Source organism: Salvelinus alpinus, chromosome 15, assembly GCF_045679555.1.
Source record: "Salvelinus alpinus chromosome 15, SLU_Salpinus.1, whole genome shotgun sequence".
NCBI classification, from domain to species: Eukaryota; Metazoa; Chordata; class Actinopteri; order Salmoniformes; family Salmonidae; genus Salvelinus; species Salvelinus alpinus.
This window is the reverse complement of record NC_092100.1, coordinates 5,672,855-5,698,222: the sequence shown is the minus strand read 5'-3', so window position 1 is coordinate 5,698,222 and position 25,368 is coordinate 5,672,855. Positions and strand designations below refer to the sequence as shown.

The 25,368-nt window shown below is 48.9% G+C and overlaps 1 protein-coding gene across 23 annotated transcripts in view; it reads left to right on the top strand.

The window, feature by feature from the left end:
• The window catches only part of LOC139539409 (kinesin-like protein KIF1A), a 242,293-nt gene that overhangs the window by 182,785 nt on the left and 34,140 nt on the right, over positions 1-25,368 (top strand). For 6 of the 23 annotated variants that reach the window (XM_071342327.1, XM_071342325.1, XM_071342320.1 and 3 more), the window contains 12 exons: positions 8,268-8,386; positions 8,591-8,697; positions 12,222-12,357; positions 14,361-14,526; positions 14,720-14,810; positions 14,999-15,117; positions 16,925-16,980; positions 19,155-19,263; positions 19,913-19,979; positions 20,470-20,554; positions 20,672-20,777; positions 25,074-25,100. In XM_071342327.1, coding sequence (XP_071198428.1) covers positions 8,268-8,386; positions 8,591-8,697; positions 12,222-12,357; positions 14,361-14,526; positions 14,720-14,810; positions 14,999-15,117; positions 16,925-16,980; positions 19,155-19,263; positions 19,913-19,979; positions 20,470-20,554; positions 20,672-20,777; positions 25,074-25,100 — 1,188 coding nt within the window. The remainder of the gene's footprint in view (positions 1-8,267; positions 8,387-8,590; positions 8,698-12,221; positions 12,358-14,360; positions 14,527-14,719; positions 14,811-14,998; positions 15,118-16,924; positions 16,981-19,154; positions 19,264-19,912; positions 19,980-20,469; positions 20,555-20,671; positions 20,778-25,073; positions 25,101-25,368) is intronic. The other 17 variants (XM_071342321.1, XM_071342336.1, XM_071342331.1 and 14 more) reach the window with 8 other exon arrangements.

Sequence of the window (25,368 nt, the reverse complement as noted above, 5' to 3'; positions counted from 1 at the left end):
CTAGACGCTCCCTACCAGCTCCCTAGAAGCTCCCTACCACCTCCCTACCAGCTCCCGACCAGCTCCCTACCAGCTCCCGACCAGCTCCCGACCACCTCCCGACCACCTCCCTACCAGCTCCCTACCAGCTCTCTACCAGCTCCCTACCAGCTCCCGACCAGCTCCCTACCAGCTCCCGACCAGCTCCCTACCAGGTCACTACCAGCTCCCGACCAGCTCCCTACAAGTTCCCTACCAGCTCCCGACCAGCTCCCTACCAGGTCACTACCAGCTCCCACCAGATCCCGACCAGATCCCTACCAGCTCCCTAGACGCTCCCTACCAGCTACCTACCAGCTCCCGACCAGCTCCCTACCAGCTCCCTACCAGCTCCCTACCAGCTCCCGACCAGCTCCCGACCAGCTCCCTACCAGCTCCCAACCAGCTCCCTACCAGCTCCCTACCAGCTCTCTAGACGCTCCCTAGAAGCTCCCTACCAGCTCCCGACCAGCTCCCTACCAGCTCCCTACCAGCTCCCTAGACGCTCCCTACCAGCTCCCTAGACGCTCCCTACCAGCTCCCTACCAGCTCCCTACCAGCTCCCTACCAGCTCCCTACCAGCTCCCTAGACGCTCCCTAGAAGCTCCCTACCAGCTCCCGACCAGCTCCCTACCAGCTCCCTACCAGCTCCCTAGACGCTTCCTACCAGCTCCCTAGAAGCTCCCTACCAGCTCCCGACCAGCTCCCTACCAGCTCCCTACCAGCTCCCTAGACGCTCCCTACCAGCTCCCTAGAAGCTCCCTACCAGCTCCCGACCAGCTCCCTACCAGCTCCCTAGACGCTCCCTACCAGCTCCCTAGAAGCTCCCTACCAGCTCCCGACCAGCCCCCTACCAGCTCCCTAGACGCTCCCTACCAGCCCCCTACCAGCTCCCTAGACGCTCCCTACCAGCCCCTTACCAGCTCCCTAGACGCTCCCTACCAGCTCCCTAGAAGCTCCCTACCACCTCCCTACCAGCTCCCTACCAGCTCCCTACCAGCTCCCGACCAGCTCCCTACCAGCTCCCGACCAGCTCCCGACCAGGTCACTACCAGCTCCCGCCAGCTCCCGACCAGATCCCTAGACGCTCCCTACCAGCACCCTACCAGCCCCCTACCAGTTCCCTACCAGCCCCCTACCAGCTCCCTAGACGCTCCCTACCAGCTCCCTACCAGCCCCCTAGACGCTCCCTACCAGCCCCCTACCAGCTCCCTAGACGCTCCCGACCAGCCCCCTACCAGCTCCCTAGACGCTCTCTACCAGCCCCCTACCAGCTCCCTAGACGCTCCCTACCAGCCCCCTACCAGCTCCCTAGACGCTCCCTACCAGCTCCCTAGAAGCTCCCTACCAGCTCCCTACCAGCTCCCTACCAGCTCCCGACCAGCTCCCTACAAGCTCCCTACCAGCTCCCTAGACGCTCCCTACCAGCTCCCTAGACGCTCCCTAGAAGCTCCCTACCAGCTCCCGACCAGCTCCCGACCAGCTCCCGACCAGCTCCCTACCAGCTCCCTACCAGCTCCCTAGACGCTCCCTACCAGCTCCCTAGACGCTCCCTACCAGCTCCCTACCAGCTCCCGACCAGCTTCCTACCAGCTCCCTACCAGCCCCCTACCAGCTCCCTAGACGCTCCCTACCAGCCCCCTACCAGCTCCCTAGACGCTCCCTACCAGCTCCCTAGAAGCTCCCTACCACCTCCCTACCAGCTCCCGCTCCCGACCAGCTCCCGACCACCTCCCGACCACCTCCCTACCAGCTCCCTACCAGCTCTCTACCAGCTCCCTACCAGCTCCCGACCAGCTCCCTACCAGCTCCCGACCAGCTCCCGACCAGCTCCCTACCAGGTCACTACCAGCTCCCGACCAGCTCCCTACAAGTTCCCTACCAGCTCCCGACCAGCTCCCTACCAGGTCACTACCAGCTCCCACCAGATCCCGACCAGATCCCTACCAGCTCCCTAGACGCTCCCTACCAGCTACCTACCAGCTCCCGACCAGCTCCCTACCAGCTCCCTACCAGCTCCCTACCAGCTCCCGACCAGCTCCCTACCAGCTCCCAACCAGCTCCCTACCAGCTCTCTAGACGCTCCCTAGAAGCTCCCTACCAGCTCCCGACCAGCTCCCTACCAGCTCCCTACCAGCTCCCTAGACGCTCCCTACCAGCTCCCTAGACGCTCCCTAACAGCTCCCTACCAGCTCCCTACCAGCTCCCTACCAGCTCCCTACCAGCTCCCTAGACGCTCCCTAGAAGCTCCCTACCAGCTCCCGACCAGCTCCCTACCAGCTCCCTAGACGCTCCCTACCAGCTCCCTAGAAGCTCCCTACCAGCTCCCGACCAGCTCCCTACCAGCTCCCTACCAGCTCCCTAGACGCTCCCTACCAGCTCCCTAGAAGCTCCCTACCAGCTCCCGACCAGCTCCCTACCAGCTCCCTACCAGCTCCCTAGACGCTCCCTACCAGCTCCCTAGAAGCTCCCTACCAGCTCCCGACCAGCCCCCTACCAGCTCCCTAGACGCTCCCTACCAGCCCCCTACCAGCTCCCTAGACGCTCCCTACCAGCCCCTTACCAGCTCCCTAGACGCTCCCTACCAGCTCCCTAGAAGCTCCCTACCACCTCCCTACCAGCTCCCTACCAGCTCCCGACCAGCTCCCTACCAGCTCCCTACCAGCACCCTACCAGCCCCCTACCAGTTCCCTACCAGCCCCCTACCAGCTCCCTAGACGCTCCCTACCAGCTCCCTAGACGCTCCCTACCAGCTTCCTAGACGCTCCCTACCAGCTCCCTAGACGCCCCCTACCAGCTCCCTAGACGCTCCCTACCAGCCCCCTAGACGCTCCCTACCAGCCCCCTACCTGCTCCCTAGACGCTCCCGACCAGTCCCCTACCAGCTCCCTAGACGCTCCCGACCAGTCCCCTACCAGCTCCCTAGACGCTCCCTACCAGTCCCCTACCAGCTCCCTAGACGCTCCCTACCAGTCCCCTACCAGCTTCCTAGACGCTCCCTACCAGCCCCCTAGACGCTCCCTACCAGCCCCCTACCAGCTCCCTAGACGCTCCCGACCAGTCCCCTACCAGCTCCCTAGACGCTCCCTACCAGTCCCCTACCAGCTCCCTAGACGCTCCCTACCAGCCCCCTACCAGCTCCCTAGACGCTCCCTAACAGCTCCCTAGAAGCTCCCTACCAGCTCCCTACCAGCTCCCTACCAGCTCCCTACCAGCTCCCGACCAGCTCCCTACCAGCTCCCTACCAGCTCCCTACCAGCTCCCTACCAGCTCCCGACCAGCTCCCTACCAGCTCCCTACCAGCCCCCTACCAACTCCCTAGACGCTCCCTACCAGCCCCCTACCAGCTCCCTAGACGCTCCCTACCAGCTCCCGACCAGCTCCCTACCAGCTCCCGACCAGCTCCCGACCACCTCCCTACCAGCTCCCTACCACCTCCCTACCAGCTCCCTACCAGCTCCCGACCAGCTCCCTACCAGCTCCCTACCAGCTCCCTACCACCTCCCTACCAGCTCCCAACCAGCTCTCTAGACGCTCCCTAGAAGCTCCCTACCAGCTCCCGACCAGCTCCCGACCAGCTCCCTACCAGCTCCCTACCAGCTCCCTAGACGCTCCCTACCAGCTCCCTAGACGCTCCCTACCAGCTCCCTACCAGCTCCTGACCAGCTCCCGACCAGCCCCCTACCAGCTCCCTAGACGCTCCCTACCAGCCCCCTACCAGCTCCCTAGACGCTCCCTACCAGCTCCCTAGAAGCTCCCTACCACCTCCCTACCAGCTCCCGACCAGCTCCCGACCAGCTCCCTACCAGCTCCCTAGACGCTCCCTACCAGCTCCCTACCAGGTCACTACCAGCTCCCACCAGATCCCTACCAGCTCCCTAGACGCTCCCTACCAGCTCCCTACCAGCTCCCTAGACGCTCCCTACCAGCTCCCTACCAGCTCCCTAGACGCTCCCTACCAGCACCCTACCAGCCCCCTACCAGTTCCCTACCAGCTCCCTACCAGCTCCCTACCAGCTCCCTAGACGCTCCCTACCAGCTCCCTACCAGCTCCCTACCAGCCCCCTACCAGCTCCCTACCAGCTCCCTACCAGCTCCCTAGACGCTCCCTACCAGCTCCCTACCAGCTCCCTAGACGCTCCCTACCAGCTCCCTACCAGCCCCCTACCAGCTCCCGACCAGCTCCCTAGACGCTCCCGACCAGCTCCCTAGACGCTCCCTACCAGCTCCCTAGACGCTCCCTACCAGCTCCCTAGACGCCCCCTACCAGCTCCCTTGACGCTTCCTACCAGCCCCCTAGACGCTCCCTACCAGCCCCCTACCAGCTCCCTACCAGCCCCCTACCAGCCCCCTACCAGCCCCCTACCAGCTCCCTACCAGCTCCCTACCAGCTCCCTACCAGCTCCCTACCAGCTCCCTAGACGCTCCCTAGAAGCTCCCTACCAGCTCCCTACCAGCTCCCTAGACGCTCCCTAGAAGCTCCCTACCAGCTCCCTAGACGCTCCCTAGAAGCTCCCTACCAGCTCCCTACCAGCTCCCTACCAGCTCCCTAGACGCTCCCTAGAAGCTCCCTACCAGCTCCCTACCAACTCCTTAGAAGCCAAACTGCTCTTTCATGAATTACACAGTCAAAGGCACTCCCTAATACTTCTAGCTGTTAGCACTCCAGCTCAGGTTAATCTAGCTGCGTCGGACAGCGCTCCTTGCCTCGGTTCTCAGGGAGAAATGTCATCATTGGTAACTACCAGCCACACTGCTCTTTTATAAGGCTTCTTCTTTAACTGTCATACGCCAAAGATGGAAGGTTTTCTATATTGTTCAAAACCTGACAGTAACAAAATCTATATAAGTCCACAATGTCAACAAATATCTAAATAAATTGGTAGACATTTTGGGGCTTTTATTCTTGTCTTTATCATTTTCATACTTTTGAATCTCATCAGAAATGACTTGTCTTGTGAGCATTTACCTTCAACTGTTTCTTACTTTCACATCAGGGCTTGATCTAGGCTACACAGATCACACCAGGGCTTGATCTAGGCTACACAGATCACACCGGGGCTTGCTGTAGGCTACACAGATCACATCAAGGCTTGATCTAGGCTACACAGATCACACCAGGGCTTGATCTAGGCTACACAGATCACACCGGGGCTTGCTCTAGGCTACACAGATCACATCAAGGCTTGATCTAGGCTACACAGATCACATCAGGGCTTGATCTAGGCTACACAGATCACATCAGGGCTTGATCTAGGCTACACATATCACACCAGGGCTTGATCTAGGCTACAAAGATCACATTGGGGCTTGATCTAGGCTACACAGATCACATCAGGGCTTGATCTAGGCTACACAGATCACATCAGGGCTTGATCTAGGCTACACAGATCACATCAGGGCTTGATCTAGGCTACACAGATCACATCAGGGCTTGATCTAGGCTACACAGATCACACCAGGGCTTGATCTAGGCTACACAGATCACACCAGGGCTTGATCTAGGCTACACAGATCACATTGGGGTTTGATCTAGGCTATACAGATCACATTGGGGCTTGATCTAGGCTGCACAGGTCACATCGGGGCTTGATCTAGGCTACACAGATCACACCAGGGCTTGATCTAGGCTACACAGATCACATCAAGGCTTGCTGTAGGCTACACAGATCACATCAAGGCTTGATCTAGGCTACACAGATCACATCGGGCTTGATCTAGGCTACACAGATCACACCAGGGCTTGATCTAGGCTACACAGATCACATCAGGGCTTGATCTAGGCTACACAGATCACATCAGGGCTTGATCTAGGCTACACAGATCACATCGGGGCTTGATCTAGGCTACACAGATCACACCGGGGCTTGATCTAGGCTACACAGATCACATCAAGGCTTGATCTAGGCTACACAGATCACATCGGGGCTTGATCTAGGCTACACAGATCACATCAGGGCTTGATCTAGGCTACACAGATCACACCAGGGCTTGATCTAGGCTACACAGATCACATCAAGGCTTGATCTAGGCTACACAGATCACATCAGGGCTTGATATAGGCTACACAGATCACATCGGGCTTGATCTAGGCTACACAGATCACACCAGGGCTTGATCTAGGCTACACAGATCACATCACGGCTTTATCTAGGCTTCACAGATCACACCAGGGCTTGATCTAGGCTACACAGATCACACCAGGGCTTGATCTAGGCTACACAGATCAGATCAGGGCTTGATCAAGGCTACACAGATCACATCAGGGCTTGATCTAGGCTACACAGATCACATCAGGGCTTGATCTGGGCTACACAGATCACATAGGGGCTTGATCTAGGCTACATAGATCACACCGGGGCTTGATCTAGGCTACACAGATCACACCGGGGCTTGATCTGGGCTACACAGATCACATCAGGGCTTGATCTGGGCTACACAGATCACATAGGGGCTTGATCTAGGCTACATAGATCACACCGGGGCTTGACCTAGGCTACACAGATCACATCAAGAAGGATGTGGGAGTGGCTTGACATCCTTCTTGATGATGACCCTGCCCCTGTACACGTTGGTGGATCCATCCATGCCACTTTTGCTTTAGTTGTAATCCAAGCAAAGGTGTTGCTTAACGAATGCTTGAGGTGTCTGTCTCACCTTTTTGTATGTCTAAAAATTTAATATATTTAAAAATAATAATAATTAGGAGACCATCATCTTAAACACTGACATGTCTCATATATCTTCTGACATCTGTTTTTTGCATAAAGCAGACGGCATCCAATCACGGCTCGATGTCCTTGCCATGTCATGAACGTTCTCTTGATGATAAGTAGAAACGAATCATCAAATGATTCATCAAACGATTCATGTGAAACAACTGATACAGGAAGTGATTCAGGGAAGACTCAATATCTCAATGATGAAAGAGCTGGTTTCTACTGCAGCTGTCTCTTTTAGGCATGCCAGAGCACAATATTCTTTATTTTGACCTTTTTTTTTATTTATTTTTTTGTAAAATTTTAACATGGGAATTGGCTCCCCTTCTCTTTGCACAAATCAGCACTCCACTCCTTGTAGGAGCGGTGTATTTTGTGTTTATGGTGTCATCCCCTTTTTTCCCCGTCGTAACACATTTCAAGCTGTTGGCTGTTGGTTCAAGCTTTTAGCCATGTTTCGTTTAATGATGATTTCTGCTCGATTTGTTTTTGATTCATTTGAGTCAAGAAGGCCTTCTTTTTTTTTTTGTCCCGAGCATGCCTTCTTTACACCTCACCAATCTAGTCGTTTGCCTCCCCTTTTCTACCACTCCTTTACCCCTTAAATGTCTACCCGCCCCATTGGTTCTTGGGAAATGTGGTCCTCGACTGCAAGACAAATTTGTAGACCTACAGTATGTTACAGAGTATAGGAGCTAACCCTACAGCCCGGTACAGAGTATAGGAGCTAACCCTAGAGAGAGAGAGAGAGAGACAGAGAGAGAAAGAGAGACAGAGAGAGAGAGAGAGAGAGAGAGAGAGAGAGAGACAGAGAGAGAGAGAGAGAGAGAGAGAGAGAGAGAGGACATACAGTAGTTTCACCTTGTACACAACATGCTCCTTAGCCTCACCAAGCTCTCAAAAACTAAAAACACAGCCTCCCTCCTGCTCCTTAATTGTCCCACTGTTATCTTGACCTAAAGCTATTATGTTGACCAGACACACCCAGAGAGGGGATAGTAAAGGGTAGCCATGGTCATCACCAGAGCTGTCCAGTCGAGTGCAGTCCCAGCTTCTGTTTGGTTGCTTTGCAGCTTGGTGTGTTTGTCTCGTGCTGTGTTAATGTTCCGTTATTATCTCCTTATTATCTCTGTACGTTATCTCTCTCACTGTTCTGGTCTCTCTGAGCTCTCTAATGGTACTTCACTCTTTCTTTCTCTCTCTCTCTCTCTCTCTCTCTCTCTCTCTCTCTCTCTCTGTCACTCTCTCTCTCTCTCATCCTCTCTCTCTCTCTCTCTTCTCTTTTCTTCTCTTCAATGTTCTTTTCTCTTTATCTGTCTCTCTCTCTCTCTCTCTCTCTCTCTCTCTGTCCCTCTCTCTCCCCCTCTCTGCACCTCTCTCTCTCTCTCTCTCTCTCTTCCCCTCTCTGCACCTCTCCCTCTCTCTCTCTCTCTCTCTCTCTCCCTCTCTGCACCTCTCCCTCTCTCTCTCCCTCTCTCCCTCTCTGCACCTCTCCCTCTCTCCCTGTGTCCCTGTCTCCCTCCCCTACAGAGCCTTTGTGTACCTGAGTAACCTGCTGTACCCTGTGCCCCTGGTCCATCGCGTGGCCATCATCAGTGAGAAGGGAGAGGTCAAAGGATTTCTCAGGGTGGCTGTACAGGCAATCTCAGGTAAAACCTGGACCATAGACTTCCACCCACATTACAATCATTCAAACTCAATACAGCCAACAAGTTAATAGCCTAACATGAAGCGTAGGGAGCTGTACAGTACTTAGGACTTCATAAGACCCTCATTACAGTCAGTATATTAGCTCAGGTAGGGTTTGACTCCAGGGCAGACTGAGTGTGACTTCTAGAGGAAGTCAAGTGAAGGTGCTTTGTGTTTCCCTCCAGCTGATGAGGAGGCTCCTGACTATGGCTCCGGTGTCCGCCAGTCTGGCACCGCCAAGATCTCCTTCGAGGACCGGGAGTTTGAGAAGGTATGTCTCCTGAGCCAAACCAACAGAGGATATCGGGCACTGTTTTGTCTAGTCAGTGCCTATGTAGCTCCCCTAGTTTTACTAGCTAACTGTTGGGAGTTACCTCATAGAGATAGATAGAGGACTCTAGTGTCATTGACGACTTTCACCATTTTGAAGTAGTCAGCTGGGTGGGACTTGGAAGGATCACATGATTCCATCCAGGTCATCAGGCGACATCAGCCAATTAATTATACTTGTGAGCAAACATTCCATAACTGCAGGGGGCAGTAAATCACCAACCTTGGCTTTATACCTGTTCAGAAAACACCCTCTAGGGGGCAGTAAATCACCAACCATGACTTTATACCTGTTCAGACAACACCCTCCAGGTGGCAGTATGCACCCTTTCAGTTTGTTTACCAACTCATAGAAGTAGTAGAAGAAGAAAATGTACTACTTAAAAATGGAGATGGCCTCCTTTGGCGCTGCCCATGCTCTCACAGACGCCCTAATGGGATCGATACGATGTCTACAGTATCTATATGTAAGTCTATGAGCTACCTCTCTTAGCTTTGCTAATGGTCAGTGGCTAGGCTGCCCCTACTAGCTTTGCTAATGGTCAGTGGCTAGGCTGCCCCTACTAGCTTTGCTAATGGTCAGTGGCTAGGCTGCCCCCACTAGCTTTGCTAACGGTCAGTGGCTAGGCTGCCCCTACTAGCTTTGCTAATGGTCAGTGGCTAGGCTTCCCCCACTAGCTTTGCTAACGGTCAGTGGCTAGGCTGCCCCCACTAGCTTTGCTAACGGTCAGTGGCTAGACTGCCCCCACTAGCTTTGCTAACGGTCAGTGGCTAGGCTGCCCCTACTAGCTTTGCTAATGGTCAGTGGCTAGGCTGCCCCTACTAGCTTTGCTAATGGTCAGTGGCTAGGCTTCCCCCACTAGCTTTGCTAACGGTCAGTGGCTAGGCTGCCCCCACTAGCTTTGCTAACGGTCAGTGGCTAGGCTGCCCCCACTAGCTTTGCTAATGGTCAGTGGCTAGGCTGCCCCCACTAGCTTTGCTAACAGTCAGTGGCTAGGCTACCCCCACTAGCTTTGCTAACGGTCAGTGGCTAGGCTACCCCCACTAGCTTTGCTAACGGTCAGTGGCTAGGCTACTACGTCTTCCACAGATTGAACAATGAGCCAGATGTTTCACCGGATGTATAAATCAGAAGAATCTGATTGGCATTTCCACTCACCACCAAATATGGTGATGAAAGGAAGCCCAGTGACCGGCAGTAAAAATACATTTGCGTTGTTCAGAAGGAGTTCAAGTGCAAATGTAGTTATTGCACACGCACACTTCACATAGTAGGCGTTCTCTAATGGAAATATGCAAATACGTCCTAGAAAGCGATAGGCTCTTGCTATTTTGTCCTTGGCTCTGCCCACCCCCTTGCTTGTTTGGCCAACTATGATTAATTTGCTCCTATTGGAAACGACAGGCTGTGGTCTATCTTGGGTTAGTTATAAACATCTTTGACTTTACTGTAGCTTTGCTAACTGTCAGTGGCTAGGCTACCACCTCTAGCCTTGCTAACTGTCAGTGGCTGGCTACCACCTCTAGCCTTGCTAACTGTCAGTGGCTGGCTACCACCTCTAGCCTTGCTAACTGTCAGTGGCTAGGCTACCACCTCTAGCCTTGCTAACTGTCAGTGGCTAGGCTACCACCTCTAGCCTTGCTAACTGTCAGTGGCTGGCTACCACCTCTAGCCTTGCTAACTGTCAGTGGCTAGGCTACCACCTCTAGCCTTGCTAACTGTCAGTGGCTAGGCTAACACCTCTAGCCTTGCTAACTGTCAGTGGCTGGCTACCACCTCTAGCCTTGCTAACTGTCAGTGGCTGGCTACCACCTCTAGCCTTGCTAACTGTCAGTGGCTAGGCTACCACCTCTAGCCTTGCTAACTGTCAGTGGCTGGCTACCACCTCTAGCCTTGCTAACTGTCAGTGGCTGGCTACCACCTCTAGCCTTGCTAACTGTCAGTGGCTAGGCTACCACCTCTAGCCTTGCTAACTGTCAGTGGCTGGCTACCACCTCTAGCCTTGCTAACTGTCAGTGGCTGGCTACCACCTCTAGCCTTGCTAACTGTCAGTGGCTAGGCTACCACCTCTAGCCTTGCTAACTGTCAGTGGCTAGGCTACCACCTCTAGCTTTGCTAACTGTCAGTGGCTGGCTACCACCTCTAGCCTTGCTAACTGTCAGTGGCTGGCTACCCCCTTTAGCCTTGCTAACTGTCAGTGGCTGGCTACCCCCTTTAGCCTTGCTAACTGTCAGTGGCTGGCTACCCCCTCTAGCCTTGCTAACTGTCAGTGGCTGACTACTCCCTCTAGCCTTGCTAACTGTCAGTGGCTGGCTACCACCTCTAGCCTTGCTAACGGTCAGTGACTAGGCTACTCCCTCTAGCCTTGCTAACTGTCAGTGGCTGGCGATAGCATACAGTCAGCCAGCCGGCTACCCCCTCTAGATCGTTAACTGTATGCTGTCTTTTGGCTGATCAGTCAGCAACGATCACCTTACCTAGCCTTGTTAACTGTATGCTAGTCATTGGCAACGTTCTCTAGCTTTTTTAACGGTATGCTATCATGTGGCTAGTCAGTGACTAGGCCTACCTCCCAGCTTTGTTAACTGTATGCTATCGTGTGGCTAGTCATTGACTAGGCCTACCTCCCAGCTTTGTTAACTCTATGCTGCTCTAGCTTTGATAACGGTATGCTATCGTGTGGCTAGTCAGTGACTAGGCCTACCTCCCAGCTTTGTTAACTGTATGCTGCTCTAGCTTTGCTAACGGTATGCTATCGTGTGGCTAGTCAGTGACTAGACCTACCTCCCAGCTTTGTTAACTGTATGCTGCTCTAGCTTTGCTAACGGTATGCTATCGTGTGGCTAGTCAGTGACTAGGCCTACCTCCCAGCTTTGTTAACTGTATGCTGCTCTAGCTTTGCTAACGGTATGCTATCGTGTGGCTAGTCAGTGACTAGGCCTACCTCCCAGCTTTGCTAACTGTATGCTGCTCTAGCTTTGCTAACGGTATGCTATCGTGTGGCTAGTCAGTGACTAGGCCTACCTCCCAGCTTTGTTAACTGTATGCTGCTCTAGCTTTGCTAACGGTATGCTATCGTGTGGCTAGTCAGTGACTAGGCCTACCTCCCAGCTTTGCTAACTGTATGCTGCTCTAGCTTTGCTAACGGTATGCTATCGTGTGGCTAGTCAGTGACTAGGCCTACCTCCCAGCTTTGCTAACTGTATGCTGCTCTAGCTTTGCTAACGGTATGCTATCGTGTGGCTAGTCAGTGACTAGGCCTACCTCCGAGCTTTTTTAACTGTATGCTGCTCTAGCTTTGCTAACGGTATGCTATCGTGTGGCTAGTCAGTGACTAGGCCTACCTCCCAGCTTTGTTAACTGTATGCTGCTCTAGCTTTGCTAACAGTATGCTATCGTGTGGCTAGTCAGTGACTAGGCCTACCTCCCAGCTTTGCTAACTGTATGCTGTCCCTTGTGGTCAGTTCCAGGCTGAGTCGTGCCCCACTGGTCTGTCCCGTACCGGGGAGTCCCAGGAAGAGCTGCGTTTCGTGGAGGGGGAGGGACAGAACTCAGGGATGGAACCCTCGGCCGATGAGGTCAACAACAACAATTGTGCGGGTAACGACCACTGGCTGTGTAGTCTCTTGTCTCAGCCGCTGTGATGTCTCATCAAACTGTCTCTCCTCAGCCGCTGTGATGTCTCATCAAACTGTCTCTCCTCAGCCGCTGTGATGTCTCATCAAACTGTCTCTCCTCAGCTGCTGTGGTACCTCATCAAACTGTCTCTCCTCAGCTGCTGTGATGTCTCATCAAACTGTCTCTCCTCAGCCGCTGTGATGTCTCATCAAACTGTCTCTCCTCAGCCGCTGTGATGTCTCATCAAACTGTCTCTCCTCAGCCGCTGTGGTACCTCATCAAACTGTCTCTCCTGAGCCGCTGTGATGTCTCATCAAACTGTCTCTCCTCAGCCGCTGTGATGTCTCATCAAACTGTCTCTCCTCAGCTGCTGTGGTACCTCATCAAACTGTCTCTCCTCAGCTGCTGTGATGTCTCATCAAACTGTCTCTCCTCAGCCGCTGTGATGTCTCATCAAACTGTCTCTCCTCAGCCGCTGTGATGTCTCATCAAACTGTCTCTCCTCAGCCGCTGTGGTACCTCATCAAACTGTCTCTCCTCAGCTGCTGTGATGTCTCATCAAACTGTCTCTCCTCAGCCGCTGTGATGTCTCATCAAACTGTCTCTGTCTCGCTGTGATGTCTCATCAAACTGTCTCTCATCAAACTGTCTCTGTCTCGCTGTGATGTCTCATCAAACTGTCTCTGTCTCTCTGTGATGTCTCATCAAACTGTCTCTGTCTCTCTGTGATGTCTCATCAAACTGTCTCTCCTCAGCTGCTGTGATGTCTCATCAAACTGTCTCTGTCTCGCTGTGATGTCTCATCAAACTGTCTCTCCTCAGCCGCTGTGATGTCTCATCAAACTGTCTCTCATCAAACTGTCTCAGCCGCTGTGATGTCTCATCAAACTGTCTCTGTCTCGCTGTGATGTCTCATCAAACTGTCTCTCCTCAGCCGCTGTGATGTCTCATCAAACTGTCTCTCCTCAGGCGCTGTGATGTCTCATCAAACTGTCTCTCCTCAGCCGCTGTGGTCTCTCATCAAACTGTCTCTCCTCAGCCGCTGTGATGTCTCATTAAACTGTCTCTGTCTCTCTGTGATGTCTCATCAAACTGTCTCTCCTCAGCCGCTGTGATGTCTCATTAAACTGTCTCTGTCTCTCTGTGATGTCTCATCTAACTGTCTCTGTCTCTCTGTGATTACTCATTAAACTGTCTCTGTCTCTCTGTGATGTCTCATCAAACTGTCTCTCCTCAGCCGCTGTGGTCTCTCATCAAACTGTCTCTCCTCAGCCGCTGTGATGTCTCATTAAACTGTCTCTGTCTCTCTGTGATGTCTCATCTAACTGTCTCTGTCTCTCTGTGATTACTCATTAAACTGTCTCTGTCTCTCTGTGATGTCTCATCTAACTGTCTCTGTCTCTCTGTGATGTCTCATCTAACTGTCTCTGTCTCTCTGTGATATCTCATCAAACTGTCTCTGTTTCTCTGTGATGTCTCATCAAACTGTCTCTGTCTCTCTGTGATGTCTCATCAAACTGTCTCTGTCTCTCTGTGATGTCTCATCAAACTGTCTCTGTCTCTCTGTGATGTCTCATCAAACTGTCTCTGTCTCTCTGTGATATCTCATCAAACTGTCTCTGTTTCTCTGTGATGTCTCATCAAACTGACTGTCCTCAGCTGCTGTGATCTCTCATCAAACTGTCTTGCGAGAGAGACTCTGTGATCTCTCTTCAAACTGTCTTGCGAGAGAGACTCTCTGTGATCACTCATCAAACTGTTTGTGTGGGTGTGGTCTGTCTGTGTGTGCAGTACTTAAATTCATTGTGTCAAATGTATTTATGTACGGGTAGGTAGTGTGTTTATGAGAGTGTGCCAGAGTAAACCAACAGATTCACTGAAGATATACTGTTGTAAGGATGTAGGGTAGTCTGGTGCAGAGAGACTTAGCACACTACATATACCCAATGTCTGTTCTCCCTACCCCCACCCCCACCACCCTGTAGCCAGTCCAGATGAGTTGGAGAGCCCCCTGAAGACCAACCTGGAGGGAGAAGCTCTGGACGGAGCCCTGGAACACCTGAGGATAGGTAACACCTTCACCTTCAGGGTGACGGTCCTCCAGGCCTCCAGCATCTCTGCAGAGTACGCTGACATCTTCTGCCAGTTCAAGTAAGTTGTTTTTGTTATTGTTGTTGTTGTTCTAAGATCTGTGATGTCTCATCAAACTGTCTCTCCTCAGCCGCTGCGATGTCTCATCTAACTGTCTCTGTCAGATCTATTAGACCTCGTAACAGACTGTGAGTGGTAGCTAACAAGCCCCCCCCCCCCCCCTCTCTCTCTCTCTTTCGGGTTTTACCTACAGTTTCATCCACCGCCATGATGAGGCCTTTTCCACAGAGCCTCTGAAGAACACAGGGCGAGGCCCTGCTCTGGGCTTCTACCACGTACAGAACGTAAGCAGTCAATCAAATCACATTTATTTATGAAGCTCTTTTTATATCAGAAGTTGTCATCAAAGTGTTTTACAGTAAATGCTCTAGTATGCAGTGGGCATGAAGAAAGAAATACACAAATGTAATGGTTAGATATGCTTTGTTTCTCAAGTGGTTATAGCTAGCTGTGTCTTTTATCGGTTCAACAGATTGCTGTAGAGGTCACCAAATCCTTTGTGGAGTACATCAAGACCCAGCCTATGGTGTTTGAGGTGTTTGGTCACTACCAGAAACAGCCATTCCCTGCTCTGTGCAAGGACCTGATCAGGTACAGAAGTCGCTGGTCACTCTCGTCATTATGTTCATTGTAATGGACAGGACCTCATTTCCCACTTGCGATGCAACCTAATCGTTACGGAGATCGTACCAGAGTCGTCGTTATTTTTTTTACAAGACAACTTTTTTTTTAAGAGTGTTTCCCCAAAACAAGCACGTAGAGAGAAGGTTGGCTAGGTGCGTCGTCAGACCACGTGTCGCAACTGATAGGATGGAAAGAAAATCAACCGCTGCTCTCGGATCAGTTTTCTCCATTCAAATCTTACCTTAACATTATAATTATTCCACAATACTGACGACGGATCATCTCCTCGAGAGATATTACCAGTTATGGTTGCAAATAGGCTATTGAGGTAGTTTATTAGTCTTACCCAATAATAATAATCCACTAAGTCACAGATTGGGCACATCATTCACACACAATTTTATTTATTTAACTAGGCAAGTCAGTTAAGAACAAATTCTTATTTACAATGGCGGCCTACCCCCGACCAAACCCGGACAAACGCTGGGCCAATTGTGCGCCGCCTTATGTGACTCCCAATCACGGCCGGATGTGATACAGCCTGGAATCAAACCAGGGACTGTAGTGACGCCTCTTGTGCTGAGATGCAGTGCCTTAGACCGCTGCGCCACTCGGGAGCCAATGAAACACATCGAGGGAAAAATGATAGACAGTAGCCTAGTCGCAAAATAGAACTGAATTGATTGGACATGAAATAGACTTCAATATGATTGAAGTATAGGACTATGTTAGGCCTGTGTATCCTATGTATCTTTTAATGCTTAATCACGCTTCATTATCTGCAGTCATCTCGCTTTTTATTTGAAGCATCATTTTATCCTTCACTTGTTTTGCAAAAACTTTGGTAATTTTGTATTTTTTGTTGTTGTTGTTGTCATCTTTGTTCTGAAGTTAGTCGGCGGCCATGATTGTTTGGAAGGAGATCTTGTGTGAATAAAGTCACGCGGGAGAAATAACAGCGATTCACTTTGGCTGCGTTGAGAATGGTCTGGATCACTCATAGATGTGGCAAACGTGTTTCTAAAGAGCAACTGCCACTTAAAAGCAAAACCCGTCCTTCAGAAAGCATCCGCCAATATGAGTCAGAAACATTTATTCTACTGACCCAAAAACATTTACTACAAAGTGTAAAAAAAATGTTTTTATCATTTTGGTCATAAAGTCAGTCTCATCCAAAACCCGAGTTTTGATTGCATCACAATGCAAACGAAGGTTGAATTTGTTTCAAACAACAACAAAAAAAAGTCAGAAATTCGGAGTGCAGCTCCATGTGGTCCAATCGTAATCCTCGTCGTAAATGTGGGTTGACTTTGGACATCCCTATGGGGCTAGTTAGGGACCGTCTGTAAATGACACAATGTACATTGGAAAATACGTTAAAATTCCAAGAGTAAAACATGTAAATAATAAAAAATAAAAATGAACTTTAACCATCTATACATTTTGGAAATTCATATACAAATATTGAAATAATTTAATGAGAAAACTAATAGGTGTGCAAACATGAAACCAACTCATATTTGAATTCAGTCATGGCCACTAGCATTTCTCTATTTAACCAAATCTAAATTGAGGCCAAATCAGGAAGTGCAGTCGTCCTTTAAGAGCCAAGTTACTAACAAAGTTTCTGGGAAACACCTCAGTTACCAAAGATATATCGTCAGAAGGTTCTAACGATAATTCAACGAAGGCTCTGGGGGAAAAGTTATCTTTGGTCTTTTGATGTGACGGTAACATACTGTATAACTTACTGTACCTGCCTCTCTCCCACCAGCCCTCTGCGTCCCTGCAGAAGGCAGTTCCCCAAAGTCATGCCCCTGTCCAAACCAGGTAAGGACCAGAACCATTGTATTTAGTCTTAGTAAACAAATAGACTTCAAACAAAAAACATTGGATCTACGTAACGATATGTCTGTTTTTATTTTGAAGCAGCACACAGTACACAGTACACAGTACACACCACACAACACACAGCACACAGTACACAGTACACAGTACACAGTACACAGTACACAGCACACAGCACACAGTACACAGCACACAGCACACAGCACACAGTACACAGTACACAGTACACAGCACACAGTACACAGTACACAGTACACAACACACAACACACAACACACAACACACAACACACAGCACACAGCACACAGTACACAGTACACAGTACACAACACACAGTACACAGCACACACCACACAGTACACACCACACAGTACACACCACACAGTACACACCACACAGTACACACCACACAACACACAGCACACAGTACACAGTACACAGTACACAGTACACAGCACACAGTACACAGTACACAGTACACAGTACACAGTACACAGTACACAACACACAGTACACAACACACAACACACAACACACAGTACACAGTACACAGTACACAGTACACAGTACACAGTACACAGCACACAGTACACAGTACACAGCACACAGTACACAGTACACAGTACACATCACACAGTACACAGTACACATCACACAGTACACATCACACAGTACACAGCACACAGCACACAGTACACAGTACACAGTACACAGTACACAGTGTGTATCATTCTATTGTATGGCCTGTGTACAGCACACAGCACACAGTACACAACACACAGTATACAGTGTGTATCATTCTGTTGTATGGCCTGTGTACAGTACTCTGTTGCTACCTATAGCGCATGTCTGTTGCATTGCATCCGTACTCGTGTACTGTTAGTCTATGTAATGTCACGCTTGATGCTGTTGGCTGTACTATACACTGTGTAATGTCACGTCAGCTCAGTTCAATGTTGTTGGGTACGTGTTACTCTACCTGTGACTGTGAAGTAGCAGACGATGAGACTCCGCCCGACCGGGAGAAGACGCTGGAGCTGATTCGCTACCTGGTCCCAGAGGTGTTCAATGGGGCGCTGGTGGACTCTCTGTCAGGCCACGCCCTGTCCGCAGCCGGATTGGCCGCCTCTTTCCTCCTCGAGGGGGAGGGGCCGCCCAGTCTTCCAGCCCCGCCCCTCTCTATCTGTTCAGTTATCAGAGCCCAGAAACCGGGTTGGTTACTGTCTGTGTGTCTGAGCCAAATGAAAGTCCCTTGAAACTAACCTCTTTTTATATCACTCTGTGCGTTTACACAGGCAGCCAAAATCTGATCTTATGACACTTTTGACCAATCAGATCAGATCTTTTGCCAATAATTGGGGAAAATATCATAATTGGGCTGCCTGTGGAAATGCAGCCAAGATGATAAATTGTAAAACAGATATCTTAAATTAGCACCATTAGATTGTAGTCATAGATAAACACATCAATGCATCGCTCTTATATTCTGTTATCAACTGAGTTCAGTATAAAGAAAATAGATGTTTTACCAACTGATATAAAAAGAGGAGGTTATGTTTCAGGGATTTCTCCACAGGCTCTCTTCTCGTGCCTTGTTGTGTGTCTACTGTTATCCTGTCTGGTTGATTTTTCCCCCCCCGACAGTTCCTCCTCCTCTTCCTCAAATGGATCTATGGGCTTTCAGCTTCTGTAGTTACGATAAACAATAATTTATTGCTTGTCCCTTTTTTTTTTTTTTTTTTTTTTAGATCTGTGTTATCGTGCTTTTGATCGATCATACCTTGACCTCTCTTTCTGATTCTTCTCCTATCTAGGACCTGAGCTACTTTGTAGCAATACCCATATTCCTCAGCGTTATTCCATTATTTCCTTGAGAAATATTGTAAATATATCCAAATAATTACAGGTAGTTTTATCAGATTGTAATTTTTCACGGGCACATCCTTGTAATGACAAGGGATGACTTCTGTATTGATTACCCTGCCTGTCCGCAGGACTGAGTGGTTCCTCCATCTCTCCCTGCGTTATTCTCATCCCCTCTCTTTTTTAAGCCCTTCTTCCTTTCGCAGCTCTCCTTGCTCCCTGCTACTGAAGACTGAGTCTCTTTTTGTTGTTGTTGTTGGTAACCTTGTCTCCCGTCACCTTCCTCCCTTTAGTCCCTGCCACCAAGCTGACTACCCTGATGCGCCCTACAGCCGGGCCCTGCCACTGCAAGTATGACCTCATGGTGTTCTTTGAGATCTGCGAACTGGAGGCCAGTGGAGAGTGAGTATTCCATAGAGATACTATATATAAATACTAAATTACTATAGTGTATATACAACCTTATATATGTGCTCTGTATTAAATTCCACGAAGTATCCCGTTTCACCACACTCACGCTCAAATGGTTACTATAGGCTACCTTCCAATATTCACACTACCGTACTACCTAGAGGGAAACAAATTGTTTGGGAATATATTCTAAGTGATGTATGGACATTGGAACGCAGTACTGTAGACGTGGAGGCAAAGCTTCAGTTTCACCTCAACAGACGCTGCTAATTGATGATCAATATTATAATATTATACTCTTAATGTTCTATTAATTATCAAATCATCTAAATCAAATGAAACTTTATTAGTGACATGCGCCGTATACGACAAGTGGAGACCTTACCGTGAAATGCTTACTTACAAGCCCCTTAACCAACAGTGCAGTTCAAGAAAGAGTTAACTATGTGAATTAAAGATGACTGGAGTCTCTGACAATTTTAAATTTAGAAATCTATTACCAACGTGAAAAGTTTATGTAAGAACCCAGAGTAATAACAATATCAGCAACAGTGTTAACAACTTATTGGCCAATGTGAAATCAACGAGAGTCTTGTTACTGTGCAGGAAAATAAATTATGGTTCTCTCTGTTTCCTACAGCTACATCCCAGCAGGAGTGGACCATAGAGGAGGCATGCCTTGCCATGGGACATTCATGCTGCACCAGGTAGGTCATTCAGGGAGTGGAGAAGTAGTTATGATTGATTTAATGTGTTCTTTATGAACATAATGCGTCCTCATTATGAACATAATGCTTCCTCATTCTGAACGTAATGCTTCCTCATTATGAACATAATGCTTCCTCATTCTGAACGTAATGCTTCCTCATTCTGAACGTAATGCTTCCTCATTATGAACATAATGCGTCCTCATTATGAACATAATGCTTCCTCATTCTGAACGTAATGCTTCCTCATTCTGAACGTAATGCTTCCTCATTATGAACATAATGCGTCCTCATTATGAACATAATGCTTCCTCATTCTGAACGTAATGCTTCCTCATTATGAACATAATGCTTCCTCTTTCTGAACATAATGCTTCCTCATTCTGAACATAATGCTTCCTCTTTCTGAACATAATGCTTCCTCATTCTGAACATAATGCTTCCTCTTTCTGAACATAATGCTTCCTCTCTCGCTCACTCCCCCTCTCAGGGTATCCAGAGGCGCGTCACTGTGACCATCGTTCATGAGACAGGTGGAGACATCGAGTGGAAGGATGTCCGGGAACTGGTTGTGGGTGAGTCTGTTTGTGTACCATGTGTCTGTGTTATGAATACTGTATAACAACATCAATATCTACGAAGTGCACCACTCTAACGTCTCCTCCTCTTCCTCCTCTTCCTCCTCTCACCAGGTCGTATCCGCAACTCTCCCGAGGGGGACGACGCCATCATAGACCCAAACATCCTGTCACTCAACATCCTGTCAGCTGGGTCTGTCAAGCCCATGCAGGAGGACAGGTATGTAACCAGACTCTACCCATCGTAGGGACCCTACCAAACTCTATCCTTCACAGGGTAGAGTCTGACATTATCTGCGTCTCCAATGGCACCCTATTCCCTATACAGTGCACTACTTATGACCAACACACAAACACAAAGTAGTGTACAGGGAATAGGCTTGCATTTGGAACGCATATATTTATTCTATAATGCACGAGGGGGGTGTGGTATATGGCCAATATACTACGGCTAAGGGATGTTCTTAGACACGACGCAACGCGGAGCCCTTACCCGTGGTATATTGGCCATGTAGCACAAACCCCTGAGGTGCCTTATTGCTGTTATAAACTGGTTACCAATGTAATCAGAGCAGTGAAAATAAATGTTTGGTCATACCCGTGGTATACGGTCTGATATACCACGGCTGTCAGCCAATCAGCATTCGGGGCTCTCTCCGCCCAGTTTGTAATCAGAGATAACCCACAAGACAACTGAAAACTATGTTATGTTTGATGATTGGTTATGATTTGACAATATACACTAAATGGTCAAAAGTTTCAGCTGTTCCAGCTGTTATTTTGTTGGAATTATTAACCTTGTTTTGAACTGTTTGATACTATACAGTTAATTTACAGTTCGGAAAATGTTAGATTTGCATCATAACCAATGAAACACGATACCACTACAACAATGTTCCATTACCATTGTGTTTCTCCTGACATTTTTGAATTCACAGTCCTCGGCGGGAATTCAAAAACTGAAATATCACGATCACTATGGAAACGCTAGCATGTGTTTAATCTTCCGGAGTACCGTGCTCTGAAGACACATTCTCTCATCTAAAGCCAGCCCGTCCCCCACACACACCTCACAGACATATAATGAATAGAACGTGCATGGAACCTCTAAACTCTGGCAATTTGACTGGTAAACTCATGGGTGAAACTCGCAATGGCCGCCAGTCGACACATTATATGCCATCGTTGACTTGAATGGCGACGGCCGTTCTATCTATTCTATTTCTACGTCAACCTCCCCCAGAGGATCACAGAGTCCCTGACCACTCTAACACACGCTCCATAACTGTGCCAAAGGAGTGTGCAGTCGGCTCTGTCCTTATATACGTGACTGGACGCCATTCATATTACTGTATATCACCTGTAAGACACTTTGAAGATATAGTACACTGCACACAGGCTTGAAGATATAGTACACTGCACACAGGCTTGAAGATATAGTACACTGCACACAGGCTGCTGCATGGCACTCATAGTGAAGCAACTATGGGTCAGAACGCTTGATGAAGCTCACGCGGTCAAGATGATGCACAGCTTGACTGATTTAAACCAACTTCCACGCAAAGAGGCTTTCTCCCCCCCCTCCACGCCATCCTCCTCCTCTCCCGCTCTTCTTCCACTGAAGCGGCCGATGCTTGGTAAAAACAACAATGTGTGGTTCTACCTGTCTAGAAGCAGGAGGTCACATGATCAGTGGGAGAAAGACGACGAGAGTTACCCATCATCCTTCTGCACAGGTGGCACAAAACAAAAAAAATCTAGTACAAAACATGATCGTATTGATTGTGATCCATCCTTTTGATCACATACCTGGTCACGGATCCCTCAGATAAGTAGGCCTGTAACCGGCTTGACAACCTCTTCCTATTATATTGAATATTATTCATGTCACCACTATGCCGGCTCCCCTTTAATGCTAGTGTGTCTGCTGCTGGGTGCTGTATGTCCATCTGTCATCCCAGCTGACCACCTCTATGCTACCTCTCACTGCGTACTCACCTCTCATCCTGGTCACTGCGTACTCACCTCTCACCCTGGTCACTGCGTACTCACCTCTCATCCTGGTCACTGCGTACTCACCTCTCACCCTGGTCACTGCGTACTCACCTCTCACCCTGGTTACTGCGTACTCACCTCTCACCCTGGTCACTGCGTACTCACCTCTCACCCTGGTCACTGCGTACTCACCTCTCACCCTGGTCACTGCGTACTCACCTCTCACCCTGGTCACTGCGTACTCACCTCTCACCCTGGTCACTGCGTACTCACCTCTCACCCTGGTCACTGCGTACTCACCTCTCACCTTGGTCACTGCGTACTCACCTCTCACCCTGGTCACTGCGTACTCACCTCTCATCCTGGTCACTGCGTACTCACCTCTCACCCTGGTCACTGCGTACTCACCTCTCACCCTGGTCACTGCGTACTCACCTCTCATCCTGGTCACTGCGTACTCACCTCTCATCCTGGTCACTGCGTACTCACCTCTCACCCTGGTCACTGCGCACTCACCTCTCACCCTGGTCACTGCATACTCACCTCTCACCCTGGTTACTATAATCTCACTCAGTCCCCATCCTCACATAGAGGCTTGTACCAGCAGCTGTAAAACATTGATGGATGATGTTGATCCTAATGGGACACACCCTCCTGCCATTTCAAGACCACATATCCACCGTGCACTGGACTGATGTCCTATGCTAACTCACTTAGCATAACTACACACCATAACTCACTTAGCATAACTAACTTAGCATTACTACACACCATAACTCACTTAGCATAACTACACTCCATAACTCACTTAGCATAACTACACACCATAACTCACTTAGCATAACTCACTTAGCATTACTACACACCATAACTCACTTAGAATAACTACGCTCCATAACTCACTTAGCATATCTACACACCATAACTCACTTAGCATAACTACACACCATAACTCACTTAGCATAACTACACACCATAACTCACTTAGCATAACTCACTTAGCATTACTACACACCATAACTCACTCAGCATAACCACACACCATAACGCACTTAGCATAGCTACACACCATAACCACACACCATAACTCACTTAGCATAACTACACACCATAACTCACTTAGCATAACTCACTTAGCATATCTACACACCATAACTCACTTAGCATAACCACACACCATAACGCACTTAGCATATCTACACACCATAACTCACTTAGCATAACTACACACCATAACTCACTTAGCATATCTACACACCATAACTCACTTAGCATAACTACACACCATAACTCACATAGCATAACTACACACCATAACTACACACCATAACTCACTTAGCATAACTACACACCATAACTACACACCATAACTAACTTAGCATATCTACACACCATAACTCACTTAGCATATCTACACACCATAACTCACTTAGCATAACTACACACCATAACTCACTTAGCATAACTACACACCATAACTCACTTAGCATAACTACACACCATAACTAACTTAGCATATCTACACACCATAACTCACTTAGCATAACTACACACCATAACTCACGTAGCATAACTACACACCATAACTACACACCATAACTACACACCATAACTCACTTAGCATAACTACACACCATAACTCACTTAGCATAACTACACACCGTAACTCACTTAGCATATCTACACACCATAACTCACTTAGCATATCTACACACCATAACTCACTTAGCATAACTACACACCATAACTCACTTAGCATATCTACACACCATAACTCACTTAGCATATCTACACACCATAACTCACGTAGCATAACTACACACCATAACTACACACCATAACTACACACCATAACTCACTTAGCATAACTACACACCATAACTCACTTAGCATAACTACACACCGTAACTCACTTAGCATATCTACACACCATAACTCACTTAGCATAACTACACACCATAACTCACTTAGCATAACTACACACCATAACTATACGCCATAACTCACTTAGCATTACTACACACCATAACTCACTTACCATAACTACACACCATAACTATACGCCATAACTCACTTAGCATTACTACACACCATAACTCACTTAGCATAACTACACACCATAACTCACTTAGCATAGCTACACACCATAACTCACTTAGCATAACTACACACCATAACTACACACCATAACTACACACCATAACTCACTTTGCACAGCCCTGCATTTTACTGTACTACCTACAGTAGGGGCTTGTTAGTGTATAACCTCTGAATTTAGGTATGTCGATGTTTTCTTATGATTATGTACCAGTATTGTGATCCTCTCTTATGGTTTAACCACACTGCTTTGCTGGTATCCTTTCCCCTAACCCCCAAAAACATTCCTCAGACATAGCTTTGCTGCCATCATACAGGAACAAACAGATTTGCTGTGAGGTCATCAGTAAGGGACACCATGCTGCTGCTGACGTGTCTCTCCAGTCCACTCCACTAACACGATGTTGTTTTGTGTTTTTCACAGACAGTTTCTTGATTCGGACATGCCTAGGTATATGATTTATATCAAATCCCTCTCCTCCCATTCTACTATTCAGTAAAAATATTTACTATTAGATAACACATCTCCTTGTCGTGTTCCTGTAATATCTATTTTAATCTCTTCACTCTCACTCCTTTTTAAACTCTAGTCGTCCATCCATCATTCAGTTCCTCTCTCTCTCTCTCTGTCTCTGTCTCTGTCTCTCTGTCTCTCTCTCTCTCTCTCTCTCTCTCTCTCTCTCTCTCTCTCTCTCTCTCTCTCTCTCTCTCTCTCTCTC